This window comes from Podarcis filfolensis, assembly GCF_964270895.1.
Source record: "Podarcis filfolensis genome assembly, chromosome: 13".
In the NCBI taxonomy this organism is placed as follows: domain Eukaryota; kingdom Metazoa; phylum Chordata; class Lepidosauria; order Squamata; family Lacertidae; genus Podarcis; species Podarcis filfolensis.
The window spans coordinates 12712186-12734011 of NC_139615.1; the positions used below are offsets into that span (position 1 = coordinate 12712186).

Consider the following 21826-nt stretch of genomic DNA (forward strand, 5'->3'; position numbering starts at 1 on the left):
AGGGTGCAGAAAATCAAGAGGTTGCCGGAGAAATCAGTAAGGCCTAGACTTCTGGATAATTGACAAATCAACTTTGCTCCGCACAAAAGTTAACATTTGTATGAAACAAAGGATGGAGATAACTATAAACTATCACATAACACTAAGAAAGCTGCTGAGCAAACCTATTTTAGTTACTTCTTGCAACTTTTGTAATTTTCCAGTATATTTGAGAAAGTGACTTGTGTGCTTGTCGTATGTCAACTTCTGTATAAATATTTTGCACTTACAATGTTCAGAGCGCCTATGGCACAGGTGTACAAGGTTTCTCTTCTCATACGCATATCAGAAAATAAAGTGATGCCCCGGCATATGCTTCAAATGATTCTCTCATGGTCTGATTTCCACAGTGTGGTCATTTGTACACAGCTTCACCTTGAATGGTGAAGAAACCATAAACAATACGAATGGGAGTCAGTTGCAAAGTCTGTCAGGGAGTCAATTTCTTTTGCTTCTTTCCCTTGAGCTTTTCTAATGCAACTTTGAAATCTTTGTTCCTCAGGGTATAAATGAAAGGGTTCAAGATGGGAGTGATGACAGTATAGAGAACGGAGATGGCTTTGTCCATGGGGAAGCTGTGGAAGGGATGGATGTAAATGTAGATGCAAGGCCCAAAAATCAGGGTCACTACAGTGACATGGGAAGCACAGGTGGAGATAGCTTTGCTCCGGTTGGGTGCAGACCCTGCTCTGAGCTTGGCCAGAAGGATGGAGTACGACACAAGCAACACCACAAAGCACATTAAAGTCACGAGGCCACTGTTGGACACCATGAGTAGCTCCACCACGAAGGTATTAGTACAAGCCAGTTTGACTACCTGTGGCACATCACAGTAGAAGTTGTCCAGCTTGTTGGGGCCACAAAAGGGCAACTGGGTAATAATGGCCACTTGGATGATGGAGTGGACAAAGCCACCAGTCCAGGAGGCACACACCAGGGCACCACACACTGCCCCATTCATGATGACCATGTAGCGCAATGGGCAGAAGATGGCAATGTAACGGTCATAGGCCATGATGACAAGAAGGAAGATCTTGATGCCGCCAATGAAGTGGAAGAAGAAGATCTGGCAAATGCAGCCCACATAAGAGATGGTGTTGGTCTTTGATAGGAAACCGGCCAACATTTTAGGAGCAGTTATGCTAGAGTAGCAGAAATCAAGGAATGAGAGGTTTCCTAAGAGGAAGTACATAGGGGTATGGAGGATAGGTGCATAAGCCACTAGGCTAACGATTAAGAGGTTGCCCAGCATGGTTGTGCCATATACAGCCAAGAAGAAAGCAAACAAGAGGACCTTCACTTCTGGCTTGCTGGTCAGCCCAAGAAATACAAACTCTCTCACAGTGGTGCCATTCTCTGCTTCCATCATGTGTGTTGAGGCCCCACTGATAGGACTCTGAAAGAATACAGGATAGTTATCAATAAAACCTATGGAAGAAAAAAATTAAATAAAGAAAAATTGTTCCATTGATGTTGTGTGCAACGTTTTGTCACATTTTGATAGGACCATGAGAAACTGCATTATATCAGTCCAGAGCATTGGACCATTCAGCTCAGTGTTGTCCACATGGGATGGCAGTGGCTGTCCAGGGTTTCAGTTTGGGACATTCTCAGTCCTACCTGGAGATGATGGGAATTGAACTTGGAACTTCCTGACTGCAGATACTCTACCACTGATCTATAGTTATAACTTGATAGAATTGGTTGGATGTGTGTGTGTCAGGAAACAAGCATCACATTGTGGGCTGTATGCAGCTGGTGGTATTTCTGAGTACAGTGGAACCTTGGGTTACATACCATCCTCCTTACAAATGCTTTGGGTAAGGAGCTCTGCTTACCTGGAAGTAGGTCTCCTGGTAGCGAACTTTGCTCCGGGATGCGAGTGGAAGTCGCGCAGCGGCAGCGGGAGGCCCCCATTAGCAAAAGGTTAAGAATGGTTTCGGCTTAAGAACAGACCTCCAGAACGAATTAAGTTCATAACACGAGGTACCACTTTACTCGTTTTGCTCTCATTCTTAAAACATAGGAACTGCAACAAAATTGCAGTGGGCAGAGCTGCTATTTAGATCTCCAGTGTTTCTATTTTTAAAAAAATAATATTTATTAAAAGTTTCAAAGTTACAAAAAAAGAAGAAAAAAGAAGAAACAACACTACAATACATAATAAAGAAAAAAAGAGAAAAAAGAAAAAATACATAGAAACCAATACAACAACATAACGACAACAACAAAATAAAAAATACAAATCCCATATTTCATTTCTTTATCTTTCATTTGCTTATTTCCTTGACCTCTTCACACCTCCCTTTTTGTATTCTAGCTTAATTAATTGTTTCAGCAAATTCTTTCCATCTTTCTCAATTTATATTGAACAATTTATCTTAACAGTCTAACCTAGTTAATTAACTCAGCAGATCCTTTGCATCTTTCACCATATTCTGTTATTCAATTTGCCTTAATTTATTTAACCTTATCTTACCATAAAATACCTTAGAGCTTAAAACTTAATACTTATTTCTACATAACTCCTTATATCATTTCTACTAAAGCCAGATAGTTTCATTCCAACATTTTCCTTAATATTCATTAATTTTACACTAATTCCCAAAATATAAATTTTCTTTAAAAATTTTCTTCCACTTTTCATCCAACGTCCCTTCTTCCTGGTCTTGGGTTATGTCAGTCCTTACTGTCCATTCTCTCAAGTCCATCAACCTGGTAATCTTATGTCCGAGGCTCTTAAATCTCTTCCATGTCCCTTCTGCAGATCTTCTTCTTCTTGTTTATACTTACACTTTTCCTTGTCTTTTGTTGGTCTCTTTCTTAATTTCTTCCCTTTCTCATTGAGGAGTAGGTCTCTGGGGGATTCCAGCCCAAAATTATCTCCATCTCCCCTCATCAGACCAGCCCATTCCCCACAGTCCCACTCCCCACAGTCATCAGTGTAATCCAAAAAATATTTAACAGTATGTTCCAAAGTCCCTCCGAAGTTAAGGGCCTCCTCAGCTCCAGACACCCCCTGGCCCACTCCAAATTCAATCTTCAAAAACAGTGGCTTATGCTCCTGCAGGGCCTCGGATTCCATTTGTATTACTTGAGGTGCAACCGCCACCTCCTCCATTGTCATCTGCACTTGCACCTGCCCAGTCAAAACAGGTTCCTGAGTTGATCCCTGGATGATTTCTGTATCAGTATTCCCTGTTGGTCCGCATTTACTGACTACAACAGTCGTCAAATCCATCTTCTCATTCATCAAATCTATCTTCTCATGCATCTGCTCCAACAAGGCACTTGTCTTGCAAAAAGCAAGCACCAAAACTTCCTCCCAACACATTTTTATTCAAGGTCAAAAGACTGGTCCCACGATCTTAATCTCACAGCTGTAAAGTCCCCCAGTAGGCTGCAGCAACAATTTAACAAGCTCCCTCTAGAGGAGACAATTTCTATTTGTGTCCATCTTTTTAAAGCAAGTCCAACAAAGGAAAGTTACTTTCATTTTTCAAATAATTTGTTTCTTTAAAATGCAAAAGGCAACATTGGAATCAGTTTGTTTCTCTTTTTTAGCTATCTGTCAAAATGTTCCATTCACAGTCAATGAACGTCTCCGACAATTTCTGTCTCTGACACCCCGTTCCCAGGTTTGAGACGGTGGAAACTTAACTTTCTTTACTCCCTCTCCTGCAGGCTTGAACAATCAAAATCCCCCCCCCCTTTCTCCTGCTTCCAAGGGGGTTTTCATAGTTAAAAATGAAGGAAATTTCAGCCTTTATAAACGACTTTGCAGGCTAATAGCTTACAAGATTTTTGCTTCAGTCTGTTTACAAAAAGCGGAAGGCGGACTTCCTGTTTTGAACCTTCCCGCTTTGGTGCCAAATTAACCTGTTTCTTGATCCAATTTTCCGTTTCTACTCACGGGTACTTATTTTAGAATCCAATTGTCCACAGGAAAAAGTCAGCGCTCTCCGGCAACGGCTATGCGGCTTCACTCCACAAAAGTAGCAGTCGATTCAAAACACCGCGCTGCTCACCCCACGTCGTTTTGGAAACCCGAAAGAGGGGTTTCCCTGCGAGTAGGGGAGGCGCTCCTGGTGTCAGCCGAATCCCACGTCCCCAGGCTTCATCAGCCTGGTATTTTTGAGGGGTCTCCGCCTTCGCCGCGGCGGCAAGACCCGGTTTTTGCGGAGCGGGTTCCTCCCGGTCAGAGGAACTCCGCCATTGCTGATGGCGCTAACCCGGAAGTCCTAGATCTCCAGTGTTTCTACTTCATTCCAACCCCTCTCCCATTTTATATTTCCCCTTTTCACGTGGGCATTCCATGACAATGGTCAGTTCTCACTGGGATGCTTTGGAGTCCGCTTCCCTTAGAATACTTTCCTTCAAAAATGTCCCGAATGCTTTGAAGTTACTCTGTGCCTTCTGGTACCTCCCTCTCATGAGTGGTGCTATTTTGGTTACATAAGCAATGACACTCAACAGCCTGAACATTAAGGGGAGGGTCAGGGCTCTGTGGTAGAGCATCTGCTTTGCACCTTGAGCCACATGGATCAATGGTGTGATTCAGTATAAGGCAGGTTGCTCTGCTCATATTGGGATACAGAGGGAAATATAAATTTGCCCTGTGCCACATCAGAGGCCACTCACATCGGATCCGGCCAGCTACAGACCTATCAACCTCTTACCTATAGTTAGTAAATTATATGCAAAACACCTCCACAATAAGTTAATCAACCTGATTGATGTTGAGGCTATCCTTGCGGAAGAGCAAGCAGGATTCAGGCAAGGCAGATCTACTATAGACCATTGCTTCATCCTAACCCACCTCATAGATAAGTACGCCAAGCAATCTCACGGTGTGCTGTATGCTGCTTTCGTTGATTTGAAAGCTGCTTTTGACTCAATCTCATGAGTAAGACTATGGGCTAAATTGAACACCTTGAGCATAGACAAAACATTATTATATCTGATTAACTGCCTTTATAAAGACACTGTGCTGAAAGTGTGTTGCTCTACAAATGGCCAACTTACAGGATCTGTACCAGCCACAAAGGGAGTCAAGCAAGGATGCATTTTAGCTCCGGCACTCTTTAACCTATACATAAACGACATGGTCCAGTGCCTAACATCTCCAGAGTTCCATGCCCCTAAACTGGCCTCAAAACCAATCTCTGTACTATTATATGCTGATGATGCGGTCCTCTTATCCCAAACAAAAATAGTCCTTAAAAGATTGAGAAGATAATTCTCAGTGTATTGCCAGAGAGAACACCTGGTCGTAAACCATCAGAAAACCAAAGTTATGGTTTTCTCAAGAAAATATAGGCCCCACAGTTGGCGTATGGACAATCAGCCAATCAAACAGGTCAAAGCTTTCAACTCTTTGGGCCTTTTCTTCCAATCTACGGGGTCATGAGGAGTGCCAAAACTTTGACTCGCTTTTTCCATACAAAGGGTGGCAAACATATACCACCAGCCCTAGAAGTCTTCCAAGCTAAACCCCTAGCACAGCTATTATTCGGGGCTCAGATTTGGACTTCTAACCACCTTAGCACTTTGGAAGCTGTTCAATCAAAGTTTCTAAGGCAGATTTTTTCTGTACCACCATGCATCCCAAACGCATCATTGAGACTGGAGGCAAGTCTCCCTTCAGTAGAAGTACAGACTTGGCAAAGAACTCTTAACTTCTGGCTCTGCCTAAACTCAAATCCTCCCAGTTTACTATCCCTAGTACTTCAAGACTCCCATAAAAGTGCCTGGCTTAAAACCGTCTATCCAAAACTTCACTCTTGTGGCCTATCCCCACAACACCTACTCACTATGGGCCCTACTAAAGCAAACAGTCTAATTGGTCAATGTCCAAAAAATATTGAGCATCAGAATAACCTGGCCACTATAAGGAAAATCTGCCTTTGGTATGTTCATTTTCCACCACTCCATTTTGATTCTCTGGCCCTATATCTGCACAAACGTATTATCCCAAAATACAGGTGTGCTTTTACACTTGCAAGACTGGATGTTTTGCCACCTGCAGTACTTGAGGGTCGATTCCAAAAGATTCCGCCTGAGAAAAGACTTTGCCCCTGTGGAGATGGTAGCACCGAAACAGCGGCACACGTCCTCCTGTCTTGTATTCTCTACAAAGACCTGAGGAACAAAATCATCACCCCACTCGTACTAACCATCCCAGGGTGCTCAACGACTGCCACAATGTCCTTTCTTCTATCAGATCAAAATGAGCAGATAACAGCAAAGGTTCATAGCAGGAGCAATCAGAATAAGGGCCACTAACTGACGGCTGATTCAGGACTTTAAATTGTGCTGTTATATCAAACTTCCTTTTCTGTATATACTGTAATGTTTACTGTTGCTATGGCCATTGGCTAATGCTAATAAAGTTTTATCTTATCTTAAAAAAAATAAAAAAATTGAATGGTGGAGCTAAGGTTGCTGTTGTTTTTCTTTTAAAACAAAGAAAAGAGGGGTGAACTTCTGCCTACACCTCTGCATCATGACTATATTGCTTATAAATAGCAATTTGATTAACAGATACATAGTAAGCATTTGTAATGCCCCTACAGTGGTACCTTGGGTTACAGACGCTTCAGGTTACAGACTCCGCTAACCCAGAAATAGTACCTTGGGTTAAGAACTTTGCTTCAGGATGAGAACAGAAATTGTGTGGTGGTGGTGCGGCAGCAGCGGGAGGTCCCATTAGCTAAAGTGATACCTCAGGTTAAGAACAATTTCAGGTTAAGAATGGACCTCTGGAATGAATTAAGTTCTTAACCCGAGGTACCACTGTAGTTATGAAATGTTATTGTTGATTTTATGCTATTATGCTGTGATTTTTTCTTCATTTTGGAAGTATAGAATAATTGCAAAGAAATAAATACACAAACTACTTGACTACGTCAGGTTTCCCCTTGCCATGCTGTTTTTGACCTGGATGTCAATTCAACAAAGTATTGTTTTACATCAGAGATGGGCTAACACCTGTCTTATATGACACAACTCCACACACACACACACACACACACACACACGCCCGCTCCTACCTACATATTTTAAGTCTACAAAACAAGAGTGCTTACTCAGGTTCTCTTAACTTGCTGCTTCAGGTCAAGGTCTACCAAGGCAATAATTCTATCCAACAGCCTCAGCAAATAGCACAGCCATTAGAAATGCTGTAATAAGCCATGATGTCTTAATGGAGGCATTTACCTCCATTGTCCTAGTGGTCTTCAGTCTAACTTGCAGCTTCATTTAGGAGTGTGGAGCTGTTTGTGGCTGCTGATATATCACTTCTGAAGGCAAAGGAAACAAGTATAAGCACAATGAATGAATAGTTCATGAGAAGTTAGTGACACCATATCCCAGAGCTTTGTTGCAAAGGGAATTATTAATTTGTGACTGTGCGGTGCTCATTTGCAGACAGGAAGTGAAAGAAACTTCATGTCCTCAAGAGGGTAAGGAGACAGGGAGGGTGCATTATTCTGTGTGTCAGAAAGCTCAGTTTCTGCACATGTACAAGACTTTTTGCATCATCCTAAACCACCATAGTTGTCAGTGGAGACAATTTGTACCTTGAGTGATGAGAAACATTCTAAAGTCAAATAACATATTTTGCTAAAAGGAAAACATGGAATATGTTTGGTTCTTTTTTAAGTATTAAGGGACTTTTTTTTATTGGGACCATAATGTGCAGGGAGGGATGGTTTCACATTCCTCTCACCACCCACGATCCCTCTGCAATGAAGCAGGAATTCCAAAACCTGCACCACCACAAAGGAGGCCCTTTCCTTGGTTTACCAACTGCATAAGGTCCAAAGAGGTATATATAGGAGGAGGTGTTCCTTCAGGTCTCCTGGTGCCAAGCCATTTAGGTCTTTTAATATTAAGTATTGGACTTTGAATTGGAGCCCCAGCTTTTTATTATCAGACATGCAACAGAGAGAATGACCATCACACTGGTTTTTTGGACTTCCAGGACTATGTGAGTGGATGTGATTAAGAATGTAAGAGCAATTCTACTGGATTGAACCAACGGCGCATCTAGTCCAGCACGCTATTTTCCCTTGGTGATTACAGACAGGACATGAAGCCAATAACCCTCCTCCTGTTGATTACCACAGCCACTGGCCTTTCTGACAGTGGGGGCAAACCTGTGATACACCAACTCACACCTCTGAATAGTTAACATTAACACTGTTGATATTTCAAAACTCTAATGATTCATTTGACTCTAGCCTTACAGCAAGGATGGAAAACTTGCAGCCCTCCATGTGGACACCAACTGCCATCATCCTCAGGTAGTGTAGATAATGGTCAGGGATGATGGGAGCTGGAGTCCAACAAAATCTGGAGGCCCACAGGTTCTTCTTCCTAAAGGGGATCAACAATGTGAACAATGTAACATATGCTTCCAGAAATGGTCACCTCCTCTCTGGTTCCATCCAAGGACATTAAAATACAATTGAGTGAAACTGAGCACAAGTGAGCCTCCTGTCACTTCTAAGAGAAGAGTTGCAGCATACTTAGACAAACATGTTTTCTTACACAGTGTGCCTCTGGAGAGAAGATTATGAATCCTGTAATTATCTGAATGTACTCCCCATCTTGTCCACTCCCAGTCTTGATGGTTCTCACCAGACTTTGGAGAGATCATAGTCAACATCAATAACCAACCCTGAAGGCTTATATAAAATGCCCTTTTGCCATACAGAACTGGGTGGGGAGGGACTCTGGAAGTTTTTTCTCCATGCTTTATAGTTTGTGGGCAAAGTCCTTTGATAATTTTCCATGTGATTTCCCACCCAGAAGGTGAAATGATTAGCCCAGGTGCAGGTTTGCTACCTCAGTGACGTTTGTGTTGGAAACTGCAGGATTATTGTCAGGAGAAAGGGGTTTGCCCCCCAGAATGCTTGGGCTCTTCCTGTTTCTTCTAGTTATTCAGCCTCAAAGATACAGTAAGGCAAATCTGTCAATGTGCACTTTTGACAATCCAGTCCATATCCAGCACCAGTATTATCAACCAAGTAGTTTCATCATTGGTGGAATTGCTTCTCAACTCTTATTCTTCTCAGATAGCATAATATTCAATGGACCACCCCAAATGAAGCAGATAGAGGGACTTGCGTAAGTAAAGGCACTTGGAGACAGCAGTTCTTTGGGAGTGGAACTAAATTACATCCTGAGGTCTTTGGTGCAGACACTGCTAGTGTTTTATCCATGGTTTTGCAGAAGCTGTGTAATCAGTATTGTAGACCCAGTTCTGTGGAACTTCCTCTGTGCTGAGATTAGATAGCCTCCTTCCCTGGTGAAGACTTTAAATAATAAATAAGTAAATAACCAGTGGGCATTTTAATATCACTTTTATGGTTACTTTTCATTGATTTCATTTCATTTTGTAGCCTTATTGTACACTGCTCAGAAATTACAGTGTTAAGCAGTATCAAAATTGTTCAAACTAACTAACAAGCAAGTGCTGATTAAGATATAGACACCGATAAGACTGCTCGGTTTGGTAATGGCAGTTTCTACCTTTGTCTCTTCTTATTTAGGGTCTCACAGAGAGCAAAAAATGACATGTGATTCTTCTTGCAGATCAGTCCCAAAGAACTACCAGCATGTCCTCTCCTTGGTGTTTGCTGTGAAGGAGATCAGTGAGAACTCTGAGCTCTTACCCAACATCACTTTGGGTTTCCATGTCTATGAGAACTACTTTGATGCAAAGATGACTTACCAGAACACCTTGAAGCTTCTCTGCGGTCAGGATAAGATTGTGCCCAACTACATCTGTGACACTGAGAAGAAGATGGTAACCATCATTGGGGGGCTGGACTTGGAAACCTCCCTCCACATAGCCACTATCTTAGGCACTTACAAGACTCCACAGGTGGGTCGCATGCATGGTATAGGGGGGATTCATCACTAGCTTAGGTTAGGTTTATTAAATTTATATAGCACTTCCCACTAAAAGAAAGTGTCAGGAATTGGGCTGAGGGGGACTGGAATGAGGAGGAGTGGTGGAGATCGCCCCCCCCTCCTCTTGAACCTTCCAAAGAAGAGGAAGGCAGTATTGATTTAAAGCAGTGGTTTGACAGATCAGAGATCAGAGACAGGTGAACAGAAGAGCTGGGAGGTGTTGGGAGAAGATAAGGGGGAGACAGAGACAGAGCAGCCAGCTGATACATTATCACTGGAAAGCATTCCTGACCCCCCTTCTCCCATAACCTGGCATGCACTGAAAGTGGAAGAACAAAGGACTCAGAGACAATTAGCCCCTGTTGGCCACCGTAATGGTAAGTGCTGTTGCTAAGAAGTGAGGGGGGGAGGAGCTCAGTTGGAGCAATGTCATTAACCTAAGAGTCAGCATACCTATGCCTCTTGCTGGGAATACTGAATAAAGACTGAATAAAGACTCAGTCAGAGCTTCTTTGTCTACTTTCTTTGGCTGTCTGCCGTGAGTGGGGAAAGATTGGAATTCACTGAACTCTGACAGAAAGGACCAAAGTGATTTACAGCTAGACTACAAATGCAACAATAAGACATGAACAAAAACAATTTTAAAATGGCATGTGCTGTCCAAATGACTCTGGCAAAGCCTCTTCTTTGCCTGGATGGAGGACAAAGGAGTGTGTGAAGAATGTAGACTATTTTACAAAGATAAATTGTTGTTGTTGGTGATGTTTGTTTCATTTATGAATAGCTTCCTACAAAGCATCTCCAAGTGATTCCACAATACAATAAAACACATATCAAGTAATTGCATTTATAAACCCAATGACATATATGAATATATATCATTGCTTCTCACACTTTTGCTTCTCAATCCACCCCTCACTGGTATGTTGCCCATGGAACTTTGCCCAGAAGGCAATATGGACCTTTTGTGCTGTACAAGTTTCCCAGCCCCCTGCCTTAAGTGAATGAACTTGAGATGCAGCTCTGGAGAATCCCTCTAAGGATTTCTGAGGTTTCCCCTTTCCTGTACAGTGGTACCTCAGGTTAAGTACTTCATTTGTTATGGAGGTCCGTACTTAACCTGAAACTGTTCTTAACCTGAAGCACCACTTTAGCTAATGGGGCCTCCTGCTGCTGCTGTGCCGCTGGAGCACGATTTCTGCTCTCAACCTGAAGCAAAGTTCTTAACCTGAAGCACTATTTCTGGGTTAGCGGAGTCTGTAACCTGAAGCGTATGTAACCTGAGGTACCACTGTATTTCAGTCATAAAGAAACTGGAAACATTTCAATTCCAGCAGGCTTTTAATGTGAGATTTTGCCTAGTCTAGTGAAGATGAGTGTGTGATGATGAGTGTGAAACAATCTCTAACCCAGCTGAAAACACACACTCCGCTCCTTGTTTTTCTTAGGTCACTTATAGCTTATTTGCTCCAACAGTGAATGATCGAGCCAAGCTCCCTTTCTTATACCAAATGGTCCCCAATGAAGCATATCAGTATGAAGGGATCGTGCAACTACTTCTGCATTTCCAGTGGAACTGGGTCGGGCTCATTGCAACGGCTGACGATAAAGGTGAAACTTTTTTGCAGAACTTGATAGCAAAGCTTTCCCTGAATGGCATCTGCACTGCCTTGACTTACAGAATACCCATCATGAAATACTTTTCAGACATGGTGAACGACTTTGATATCACAAAGAATGAGATCTTTTACTTAAGTAAGACCACCACATTCAGTGTCTTTATTGTAAATGCAGACATTCAGACCATGCTTGGGTTGAACTGCTATTTATCTCTTGAGACATATATGGGAGGTGTGTATGCTGGCAAGGTGTGGATTATGACTGCCCACTGGAGTTTTGAATTACAGACATTTCAAAGGGCATTTGACACAGATTTGTTCCATGGTGCCTTGTCTTTAGCAATTCACTCCAGTGAGGTGACTGAATTTCAACATTTCCTTCAAAGTCTAAATCCCCACTCAACAAGAAGAGATACTCTTACTAGAGTCTTCTGGGAGCAGGCATTCAGCTGTTTACTTTCAGGTTCTGGAGAAGAGGATATGGAGGTACACTGCACAGGTGAGGAACAACTGGAGAACCTTCCTGGGCCTTTATTTGAAATGAGCATGACTGGCCAGAGCTACAGCATCTATAATGCTGTGTATGCCATAGCACATGCTTTGCATTCCATGCACTCTTCAAGATCCAAATGTAGAGCAGTGACCAATGGAGCTATGATGGAGTCTGAAATCCTGCATACATGGCAGGTAATTAATGTCCTCCAAAATAGCTACACCATTTTGGATGTGAACATTTATTTATTTATAAAAGTATTTCTAGACTGCCATGTCTATCTATCATCTATCTATCTATCTATCATCTATCTATCTATCTATCTATCTATCTATCTATATCTATCATCTATCTGTCTATATCTATCTATCTATCATCTATCTATCTATCTATCTAATCTATCTATCATCTATCTATCTATCATCTATCTATCATCTATCTATCTATCTATCTATCTATCTATCATCTATCTATATCTATCATCTATCTATCTATCTATCTATCTATCTATCTATCTATCTATCATCTATCTATATCTATCTATCATCTATCTATCTATCATCTATCTATCTATCTATCTATCTATCTATCTATCTATCTATCATCTATCTATCTATCATCTATCTATCTATCTATCTAACTATCATTTATCTTTCTATCTATCATCTATCTATCATCTATCTATCTATCTATCAATCATCTATCATCTATCTAGCTATCATCTATCTATATCTATCTATCTATCTATCTATCTATCTATCTATCTATCTATCTATCATCTAATCTATCTATCATCTATCTACCTACCTATCTACCTATCTCTATCATCTACCTATCTGTTAGGTTTACAGCATTATACCATGTGAGGTTTTGTACAATCAAGCAGTATGTAAATTTCATTAAATATATAAAAACATAAATAACATAAAGGTAAAGGTAAAGGGACCCCTGACCATTAGGTCCATTCGTGGCCGACTCTGGGGTTGTGGCGCTCATCTTGCTTTATTGGCCAAGGGAGCCGGCATACAGCTTCCGGGTCATGTGGCCAGCATGACTAAGCCGCTTCTGGCGAACCAGAGCAGTGCATGGAAACGGCGTTTACCTTCCCGTCGGAGCGGTACCTATTTATCTACTTGCACTTTGACGTGCTTTCAAACTGCTAGGTGGGCAGGAGCAGGGACCGAGCAATGGGAGCTCAACCCGTTGTGGGGATTCGAACCACCGACCTTCTGATTGGCAAGTCCTAGGCTCTGTGGTTTAACCCACAGCGCCACCCGCGTCACATAAATAACATAGATAAGGTTAAAACTAGAATCAAATGGCTGCAAAGCCCTCTCAGCCTAAAAAGATCTTCAAGAGGTGCCTGAAACTCCAAAGTGAGAGTGCCTGCTTGATCACAGCTGGAAGAGTGTTCTGCAGATGGGACTGGTGACAGTAAATGCTCAACTTCTAGTTAAGATGAGTCGGGCCAGTGTAACAGAGAGAAGACTCAACAGTGCTCCTCAGGATTATCTCAGTTGGTGTATAAGGACACAAGAGGTCCTCAAGGTATCCAGAGTCCAAGTAGTTCAGAGCTTTGTATATCAACCCAAAACCTTGAATATGGCTTGAAAACCTATGGGCAGCCAGTGTAGATGATCTAGCAGATGTCTGCCCCATCAGCAGCCTCAGCTGTTGGATCCTGCAAAAGCTGGAGCTTCTGAACGAGGCCCAAGGGCAGCTCCACAGAGACAGCATTCTAGTAATCCAGTCATGAAGTGGTATCACATGACAAGTAGGGACGTGTGTCCCACATGCCCTTTTCCATTAACATCTATATTTTGCCTTCTTCACTTTCATTCTAGCTTCACCCTTTTCTTCAGACAATCTCATTTAATAACAGTGCTGGGGACACAATATCTTTCAATGAGAATGGTGTGTTGACAGCTGGCCTTGATATTATAAACTGGGTTACTTTCCCAAACAAATCTTTTAAAAGAGTGAAGGTAGGAAGGATGGATCCCCAAGCACCAGGCAGAGAGTTCACTATTAATGAGGATATTATCACCTGGCACAGCACGTATAATCAGGTAGGATATCAAAGTAGTTCTAAGGCATATTGAGAATGCTGGGTAAATTCTATACAATATCCTTGAATCTCTGGACTTAGCCCTTGCAAAAATGTTTTTATGAGCATATGAATCTTGCCAACAGTTCCAGGATCTGTCTGTTTTGGGGGGGGTAGTTTAGTGATTTGTGAGCACAAACTTAATGTATTAGACATTTCATTTTAACAAGAATGTGGCTGGCTTTTCACCAGCTAGCATGGTGTTGTGATGAGAGTGTTAGACCAGGACTGGGGAGACCCAGGTTCAAATCCCTCCAAGCCATGAAGCGTCATTTGTTACCTTGTGCTAGATCACCTCAGCCTTGTGCTGAAGGGGGCTCATTAACCTTGTTTGAGTCTACATTGGCATATTGAACTGCAAAATCTTTGAAATATCCAAGCAGGCACTATCCAGTGAGGCTATCAACGCCAGTGTGGTGTAGTGGTTAAGAGCGGTAGACTCGTAATGTGGTGAACCGGGTTCGATTCCCTGCTCCTCCACATGCAGCTGCTGGGTGATCTTGGGATAATCACACTTCTTTGAAGTCTCTCAGCCTCACTCACCTCACAGAGTGTTTGTTGTGGGAGAGGAAGGGAAAAGGAGATTGTTAGCCACTTTGAGACTCCTCAGGGTAGTGATAAAGTGGAATATCAAATCCAAACTTCTCCTCCTCCTCCTCCTCCTCCTCCTCCTCCTCCTCCTCCTCTTCTTCTTCTCTTTCTGCAGGACTTTATTAATAGGGGCAGGAAATCTCAGGTCCAGGGGCTAATTGGGGCTTTTGGAGCTTACTTTCTCCAACCCAACCTGCTCACTGGCTCTACTTCAGTTTTCTGCTTGGCTGGAATGTGCCACTGAACTCTGATAAGGCTTCTTGTTTGGATGAAGCATGGAAAACTTGGTATGTGTGTGTATTGCACAAAGCTAAACAAAGTCTCCACCCACCAACAGCATGTGGCCCTGAGAAGGCTGCCCAGAAAGGAATGCAGTCCTTTGGCTGAAGGAGGTTCCAATCCACATCCCTGATATAAAGTCAGATCCAGGCTAGTGCTTCTAGGCAGTTCTCATATGCAGCCTAAACCTGCATATCCATTTAAAGGGAGCTGTCTGTGGTCCTGATCTTCAACTTTCTGCTCTTTATTATTTGTGGATTCCAGCTAGGAACAACATCTTTGTAAATGGCAACACCGTGAAGTGAACCTGGTTTCATTATGTACCAATGTGTAGTACTAGACTATGATTCCTCCCTAGGGAATACAATCTCTCTCTCTCTCTCTCTCTCTCTCTCTCTCTCTCTCCCTCCCTCTCTCTCTCTCTCTCTCTCTCTCTCTCTCTCTCTCTCTCTCTCTCTGTAGGTTCTGCCTCTTTCTTTGTGCAATGACAACTGCCATCCGGGCTACAGAAGAACAAAGAAGGAAGGACAGCCATTTTGTTGCTATGATTGTGTTCCATGCCCAAAAGGGAAGATGTCTGACAACAAGGGTAGGATGTGCAATGCTCAGTGCAGAAAAGCATAGTAGGAGAAGCAAAATAGATCAGTTCTGATTGATTTCAATTCTTCCTTCCTTTCTTCCTTCCTTATTTTATTTTTATTAGATTTATTTCCCATCCTTCTCCATAAAGTCTCAGAACAGGTTCCAACAAACTTTATAACACAGGTAGGGACTCCCAGGCCTTTTTTAAAAAAGTAAAGGGCCTCTGTATGGTTAAGTCCAGTCAAACCTGACTATGGGGTGCAGTGCCCATCTCAGTTCAGGCCAAGGGAGCCAGCGTTTGTCCACAGACAGCTTTTCCAGGTCATGTGGCCAGCATGATTAAACTGCTTCTGGTGCAATGGGAAACCATGATGAGTGCCAGAGTGCATGGAAATGCTGTTTACCTTCCTGCTGTAGTGGTAGCTATTTATCTACTTGCACTGGTATGCTTTTGAACTGCTGGGTTGACAGGAGCTGCGGCAGAGCAACAGGAGCTTGCCCCATTGCATGGACTTGAACACACTTAATTTAACTTTAACAGAAAAACAATGAGATTTCTTCATATTTTGCATTTGCCTGTTATACTTTCTGCCACTTAGAAGATAACTGAATCATAATTTGCCTTTAGAATTTAATAATTCTGTTGTTTATTGCCCTCTGTCAGCACAAACAGCAGGATCTTTGGGTTGTGTCAAGACTAACAGATGTATTGTGGCATATACTTTAGTTGGTCAGTCAGACTCCTCTTTGCTCAAAGCCAGTTCAGAAATAATTCTAAGAAAGCTATGTCTTTTTTTTTGCTATGAATTTGTTAAACTGTATAATTCAGTTTGCAGTGTATTTCTTCTTCTTTTTTTATAATAATTTTTTATTCGTTTTCCAAACATTCTTATACAATCAACTCATATTAACTCTCACATTCATCAATTTTTGACTTCCCTCAGTTTCTCTGCCAATCTTTTGTTAAAGTTTCTATTGTTAACGCATTTCTGAACTTATTATTGCCTTTAACCATTCCTCTTGCTTTCTCCTACTTTCTTTTTTACAATATTTCTTAATTTTTCACAGAGACTCTTCAAAACCAACAAGCGTTGTCTGTGCATCACATATGCTTTTCAGATAATCTGTAAATTTTCCCCAGTCCTCGAGAAAATTTTGGTCTTTCTGATATCGAATCTTCCCGGTCAGTTTATCCAATTCCACATATTCAGTCAGTTTCATTCTCCATTCTTCCACAGTTGGAATTTCTTCCTGCTTCCATCTTTGCTCCAGAAGTATTCTTGCAGCTGTTACAGCGTATTGGAAAAGTTTACAATCTTTTCTATTAATTTCATTACCTACCAATCCTAGTACTAAGGCTTCTGGTTTTCTAACAAATGTATATCTCAACATCTTTTTCAATTCCTTATATATGGTTTCCCAGAAGCCTTTCACCTTTTTGCATTCCCACCACATATGATAGAAAGTTCCTTCTTTTTCTTTACATTTCCAACACTTGTTACATGTTTTATACATTTTACCTAATTTAACTGGCGTTATGTACCATCTATATACCATTTTCATTACATTTTCCTTCAACGCAGTACACGCCGTAAATTTTAACCTTTCATTCCATAATTTCGTCCAATCATCATATTGTATATTATAACCAAAGTCTCTGGCCCAATGTATCATTACTGATTTCACCTCTTCATCTTTTGTATGTCATTCCAACAACATTCTATACATTTTAGACAATTTTTTATACTCATTATTCAATACCTCTATTTGAAATTTTGATTCTTTTCCTTCATATCCGCACATTTTACAGTCTTTTTAAAACATTTCACTAATCTGATAGTAGTGCAACCAATCATAAACAAATTCTTTCACCTCTTCATAAGTCTTCATTTTCCATTTCCCCCCTCTCTTACTATCAATTCTCCATAAGTTATCCACCTCCCCCTCATGTTTATCTTTTTCACACTCATCACTTCCAATGGTGAAAGCCAATGGGGGAGTCTTGGTTCCAACAAATTTTTATACCTCTCCCACACCTCTATCAATGATCTTCGGAAGATGTGGTTTTCAAATCCTTTATGAATTTTTTTCTTTTCATACCACAGATATGCATGCTACCCGAATCTATTATCAAATCCTTCTAAATCTAACAACTCTCCATTCACTAATTTAATCCCTTCCTTTAACCAACAGAGGCATGATGCTTCATAATATAGTTTCAAGTCCCTATTCTTCAAGATATTGTTTACAACTTCTTTCAGTGGTGCAAGTAGGGTGCTTCTCATTTCCTTATAGTATCTAGCTGTGAATCCATCTGGTCCTGGGGCTTTCCCCTTTTTCAATTCGCTTATCGCCTGTTTAATTTCTTCAATTTCAGTTGGGGCATTCAAATTATCTTTTTTCTCTGTCGGGATCTTCTGCACTTCTTTTTCCTTTAAGAATCTTCCTCATATTATTCGTTTCTTTGTTTTTGTACAGTTGTCTATAAAAGTCCAGAAATCCTTTTCTAATTTCTTTCGGGTCTTCTATTTCCGTACCTTCAATGATGATTTTGTTTACTGTATTCTGCTCTTTTCTTTTCTTTATCTGCCACGCCAGCCATTTTCCTGATTTATTCGCAAATTCAAAATTTCTTTGTTTCATTCTTTTTATATTCCCTTCTACTTCCTTATTTATTATCATTGCAAACTGTGTTTGTAAAGTCTTTATGTTTTGTCTTATCTTTTCGTTATTTGGTTTTTTTATCAATTTTTGTTCATTCTCCATTATTTGTCTCAATAATTCCTTTTTATTCTTTTCCCTATTTTTATTTTTCAAGGCATTTTGTTGAATGAAAAAGCCCCTCATCACAGCTTTGCTGGCATCCCAGGCCGTACTCATTTTTGTTCCCTTATTACAGTTATTTACAAAATATTCCGACAGGTTCTTTTGAGCATTTTCTACTACTTTCTGATCATCTAGAAGATAGTCATTTATTCTCCATCTAAACGTTCTTTCTTCAAAACCCTTTCGTTCAAATTTTATTGCACTATGGTCCGAAATCACTCTTGGTTGAATTTCAATTTTTGAGATTCTTGGAGTTAATTCATTTCAGACCCACACCTGGTCTATTCTTGACATGGATTGGTTTGGTTCTGAATAAAACGTGAATTGTTTCTCCAGTGGGTGTCTAAGTCTCCAAATGTCAATCAAATTACAATTCTTAGTCATTGAGAAGAAAGTCTTAGGTAATTTCCCATCTTTGCTCACCCCTGTTGTTTTCAGTCTGTCCATTTCCATTGACACCACTTCATTCAGGTCTCCCATTATTATAATTTTCTGATCCATATATTCGAACAATCTTTCTTCTAAATTTTTATAAAATTCTGTCTTGTTTCCATTTGGTGCATAGATCCCAACAATTATTATTTTTTTCTCCTTGCCACTTAATTTGAACTGCCATAACTCTGCCTTCTAAATCTTTAAAAATTTGTTGAGCTTCAAATTTTTTTCTGATGTACAAAACTACTCCTCTTTTTTTACTCCTATCCGAAGATATAAATTCATTTCCCAGTCTTTTATTAATTAAATTTTTTTTATGTCTTCTTGCCACGTGAGTTTCTTGTAGACAAATGATATCCAAATTTTTCTTTTTTAAATGTTGTTCGACTTTATTTCATTTTTTTTATCGTTAATCCCATTAATATTCCAAGTCCATAACTTTAGCTCCATTTTCGCCATTTTGAATTCTTTATTACAAATTTTATAATTCGTCTACCTCTTCTTCTTCTTCTTCTTCTTCTTCTTCTTCTTCTTCTTCTTCTTCTTCTTCTTTCTCTTCTTCTTCCCTCTTTCTTTCTTCCTCTTGTTCATCCGGGTCCACTCCTCCTGCCGCCTCCATTCCTGGTTCCACTTCTCTTGTTTCTTCCTCATCACTTCGCAGCTCTTTATATTTTCTTAAAATTTTTCCTATTTCTTCCGGGCTCGTGAGTCTATGTCTTTTACTTTTGTAAATAAAAGAGATTCCTTCCGGGTATTCCCATCTGAATTCTATATTATTCTTCCTTAAAATCTGAGCTGTTGGTTTATATGGGTCTCTCCGTTTAAGTAGTCTGATCGGGATGTCTTTAAAAATGATTATGTAGTTTCCTTCAATGTTCAGCCTGTTCTCTCTATTTTTCTGGAGTATCAAATTTCTCATCTCTCTGTCCTTAAAGGTAATCAGGCAGTCCCCCGGAAATTTTCTTGCCTTAGCCGATCTTATCTTCATTCAAAAAGCACTTTGCACCGATCTTGCCACCTCATCTACATTCATCTCCATCCATTGTGCAATCTCTTTTATTAACTTCTCTTTAATATTTTCTCCTTGCACCTCTGGAACCATCCTCAATCTTAAATTCACTTCTCTCTGCCTGAGTTCGTTCATAGAAATTGCATCCCAGACTTCCTCTTGTGTTTTATTAATTTCCAACATTCCCGTCCTTATTTTTTCTTCCTCCTTCTTCACTTCCCTCATTTCCAATCTTGTCTTTTTCAACCCCTCTTCCAAATTCTGTGTCCTCTTACTCACATCCTTCAATTGCCCTTTCAGTTCATTAACTGTAACATAATTTTTTTTGTCCATTTGGCCCATTCTCTTGTCCATTTGCTCTAATTTTGCTTCTATATTTTTTTCACTCTGCTTAATATTGGAATTGATCTCTGCAAACATTTTCAAAATCTCTCCTTTAAAGTCCGCTTCTTGTTTTGATCCTCTCCTCTCTACCGGTGTTCCTCCCTCCCCCCTTTCTTTTGTGTATGAGACATTGTAATTAATTTCCGAACACCTGATATGATATACAGTCAAAGACAATCAATATATATACGATCAATAACAATCAATATTTAATCTTAATATAAATCATAAAATCACTTCTTTTCAGAAAAAGGCGTCGAAAGAAAAAAATAAGAATTTTTACCCTTCCCAATTCTCATGCACTTAAACCTAAATATTACTCAATTTATGTATATCAGTTTTTCCAAAATAGTTTTCACAAATATATACTTATAGGGGGGAACACCAATAAATTTTTAAGATTCACACTTTTGAAAGATCAATCTCCCACTGCAAAAAAGAAATTAACTTCCTTTCTTCTTTCTTCTTGCCACCACTTAGGCTATATCCATACCGACTTCTTATTGAAGAAATACCCTCCGAATAATGCTGCTGTACTGTCTAAATTTTTGTAATCCAATGGTTATATATTGTATTCCCAAAATTATAATCCAATTATGTGGCCAAAGTTTTTAAAAATGCTGATAGGTGTTCCAATTATATCCAGAAATGTCCAAGGGGCACCAAGTGTATCCAGAGGTAGGAAATAAAGAAGAAGTATCTAAAGGAGTCTGACCACCAATAATTGTAAAGGCTACCAGTCTCCTTATTTTGGAGTGATATTTGAGTTCAAATATGAAAACAATAATATTTTTAAATTCAGATGTAAAAACAGAGGGAGAAGAGAAAAAGAAGAGTGATCTTTAGTTTGACAGTCCAGACTAATCCGATAATGGGAAATGAAAAATAAAAATAAAAATGAAACATGGAGGAGTAATTAGTTCAGCTCCAATTTTCCTTAGCTCCAAATAAAAATATAGTACTGAAGACAGACAGCTAAGCTGTTCTTTCTCAGTTCATTCCGCGGACTCACACAAAAAAACAAAAAAAAGCAAAAACAACTTGGGTAGATAGCCTCATTCCAACATAGTCCTTTTTTCTTTCCTTTTATATTTAAACGTTCAAATTTAATTAAATTAAATGCAGAGGTATCCAATCATATAAGAAAAAAAATTACTGTTCAATATTGTCTTTCCATCCCTTTATTATATTTTTTGTCGCTGGATGACTTCCTTAACTTAAAATGGAGAAACAAAAGTTCTATTTCGTTGTGCAGTTTTTTTTCCCAAAACCGAAAGTACCAAGAAGTAACTTTCTTTCTTTCTAACTTCGCTCAGACCGTTCGTTGTATCAAAGACCTTTTAAAATCACAAAGTAGTTACCCTCTGCTCCCTCTTTTAGTTATCCTCTTTTTCTGCAACTTTTTGTTACTTTTGCAACAATTTATCTCACTTTTAACAAGTTCTCTAAGAGGGAGAAGCTCAAACCGCTTGCCGTTTTACCAACCTCCGCTCCACGCTCCGCTCGTAGTCTTGCGCTCCTTTCCGATTGCAGTCAAAACT

The 21826-nt window shown here is 40.2% G+C and overlaps 1 protein-coding gene across 1 annotated transcript; it reads right to left on the bottom strand.

The window, feature by feature from the left end:
* Positions 1–469: 469 nt before the first annotated feature.
* On the bottom strand, positions 470–1405 carry LOC310747150 (olfactory receptor 4D5-like; the record flags this gene model as incomplete). Its single annotated transcript, XM_083581502.1, has 1 exon — positions 470–1405. One exon carries the CDS (start codon positions 1403–1405, stop codon positions 470–472), a length of 936 nt encoding a protein of 311 aa, XP_083437628.1.
* Positions 1406–21826: the final 20421 nt, after the last annotated feature.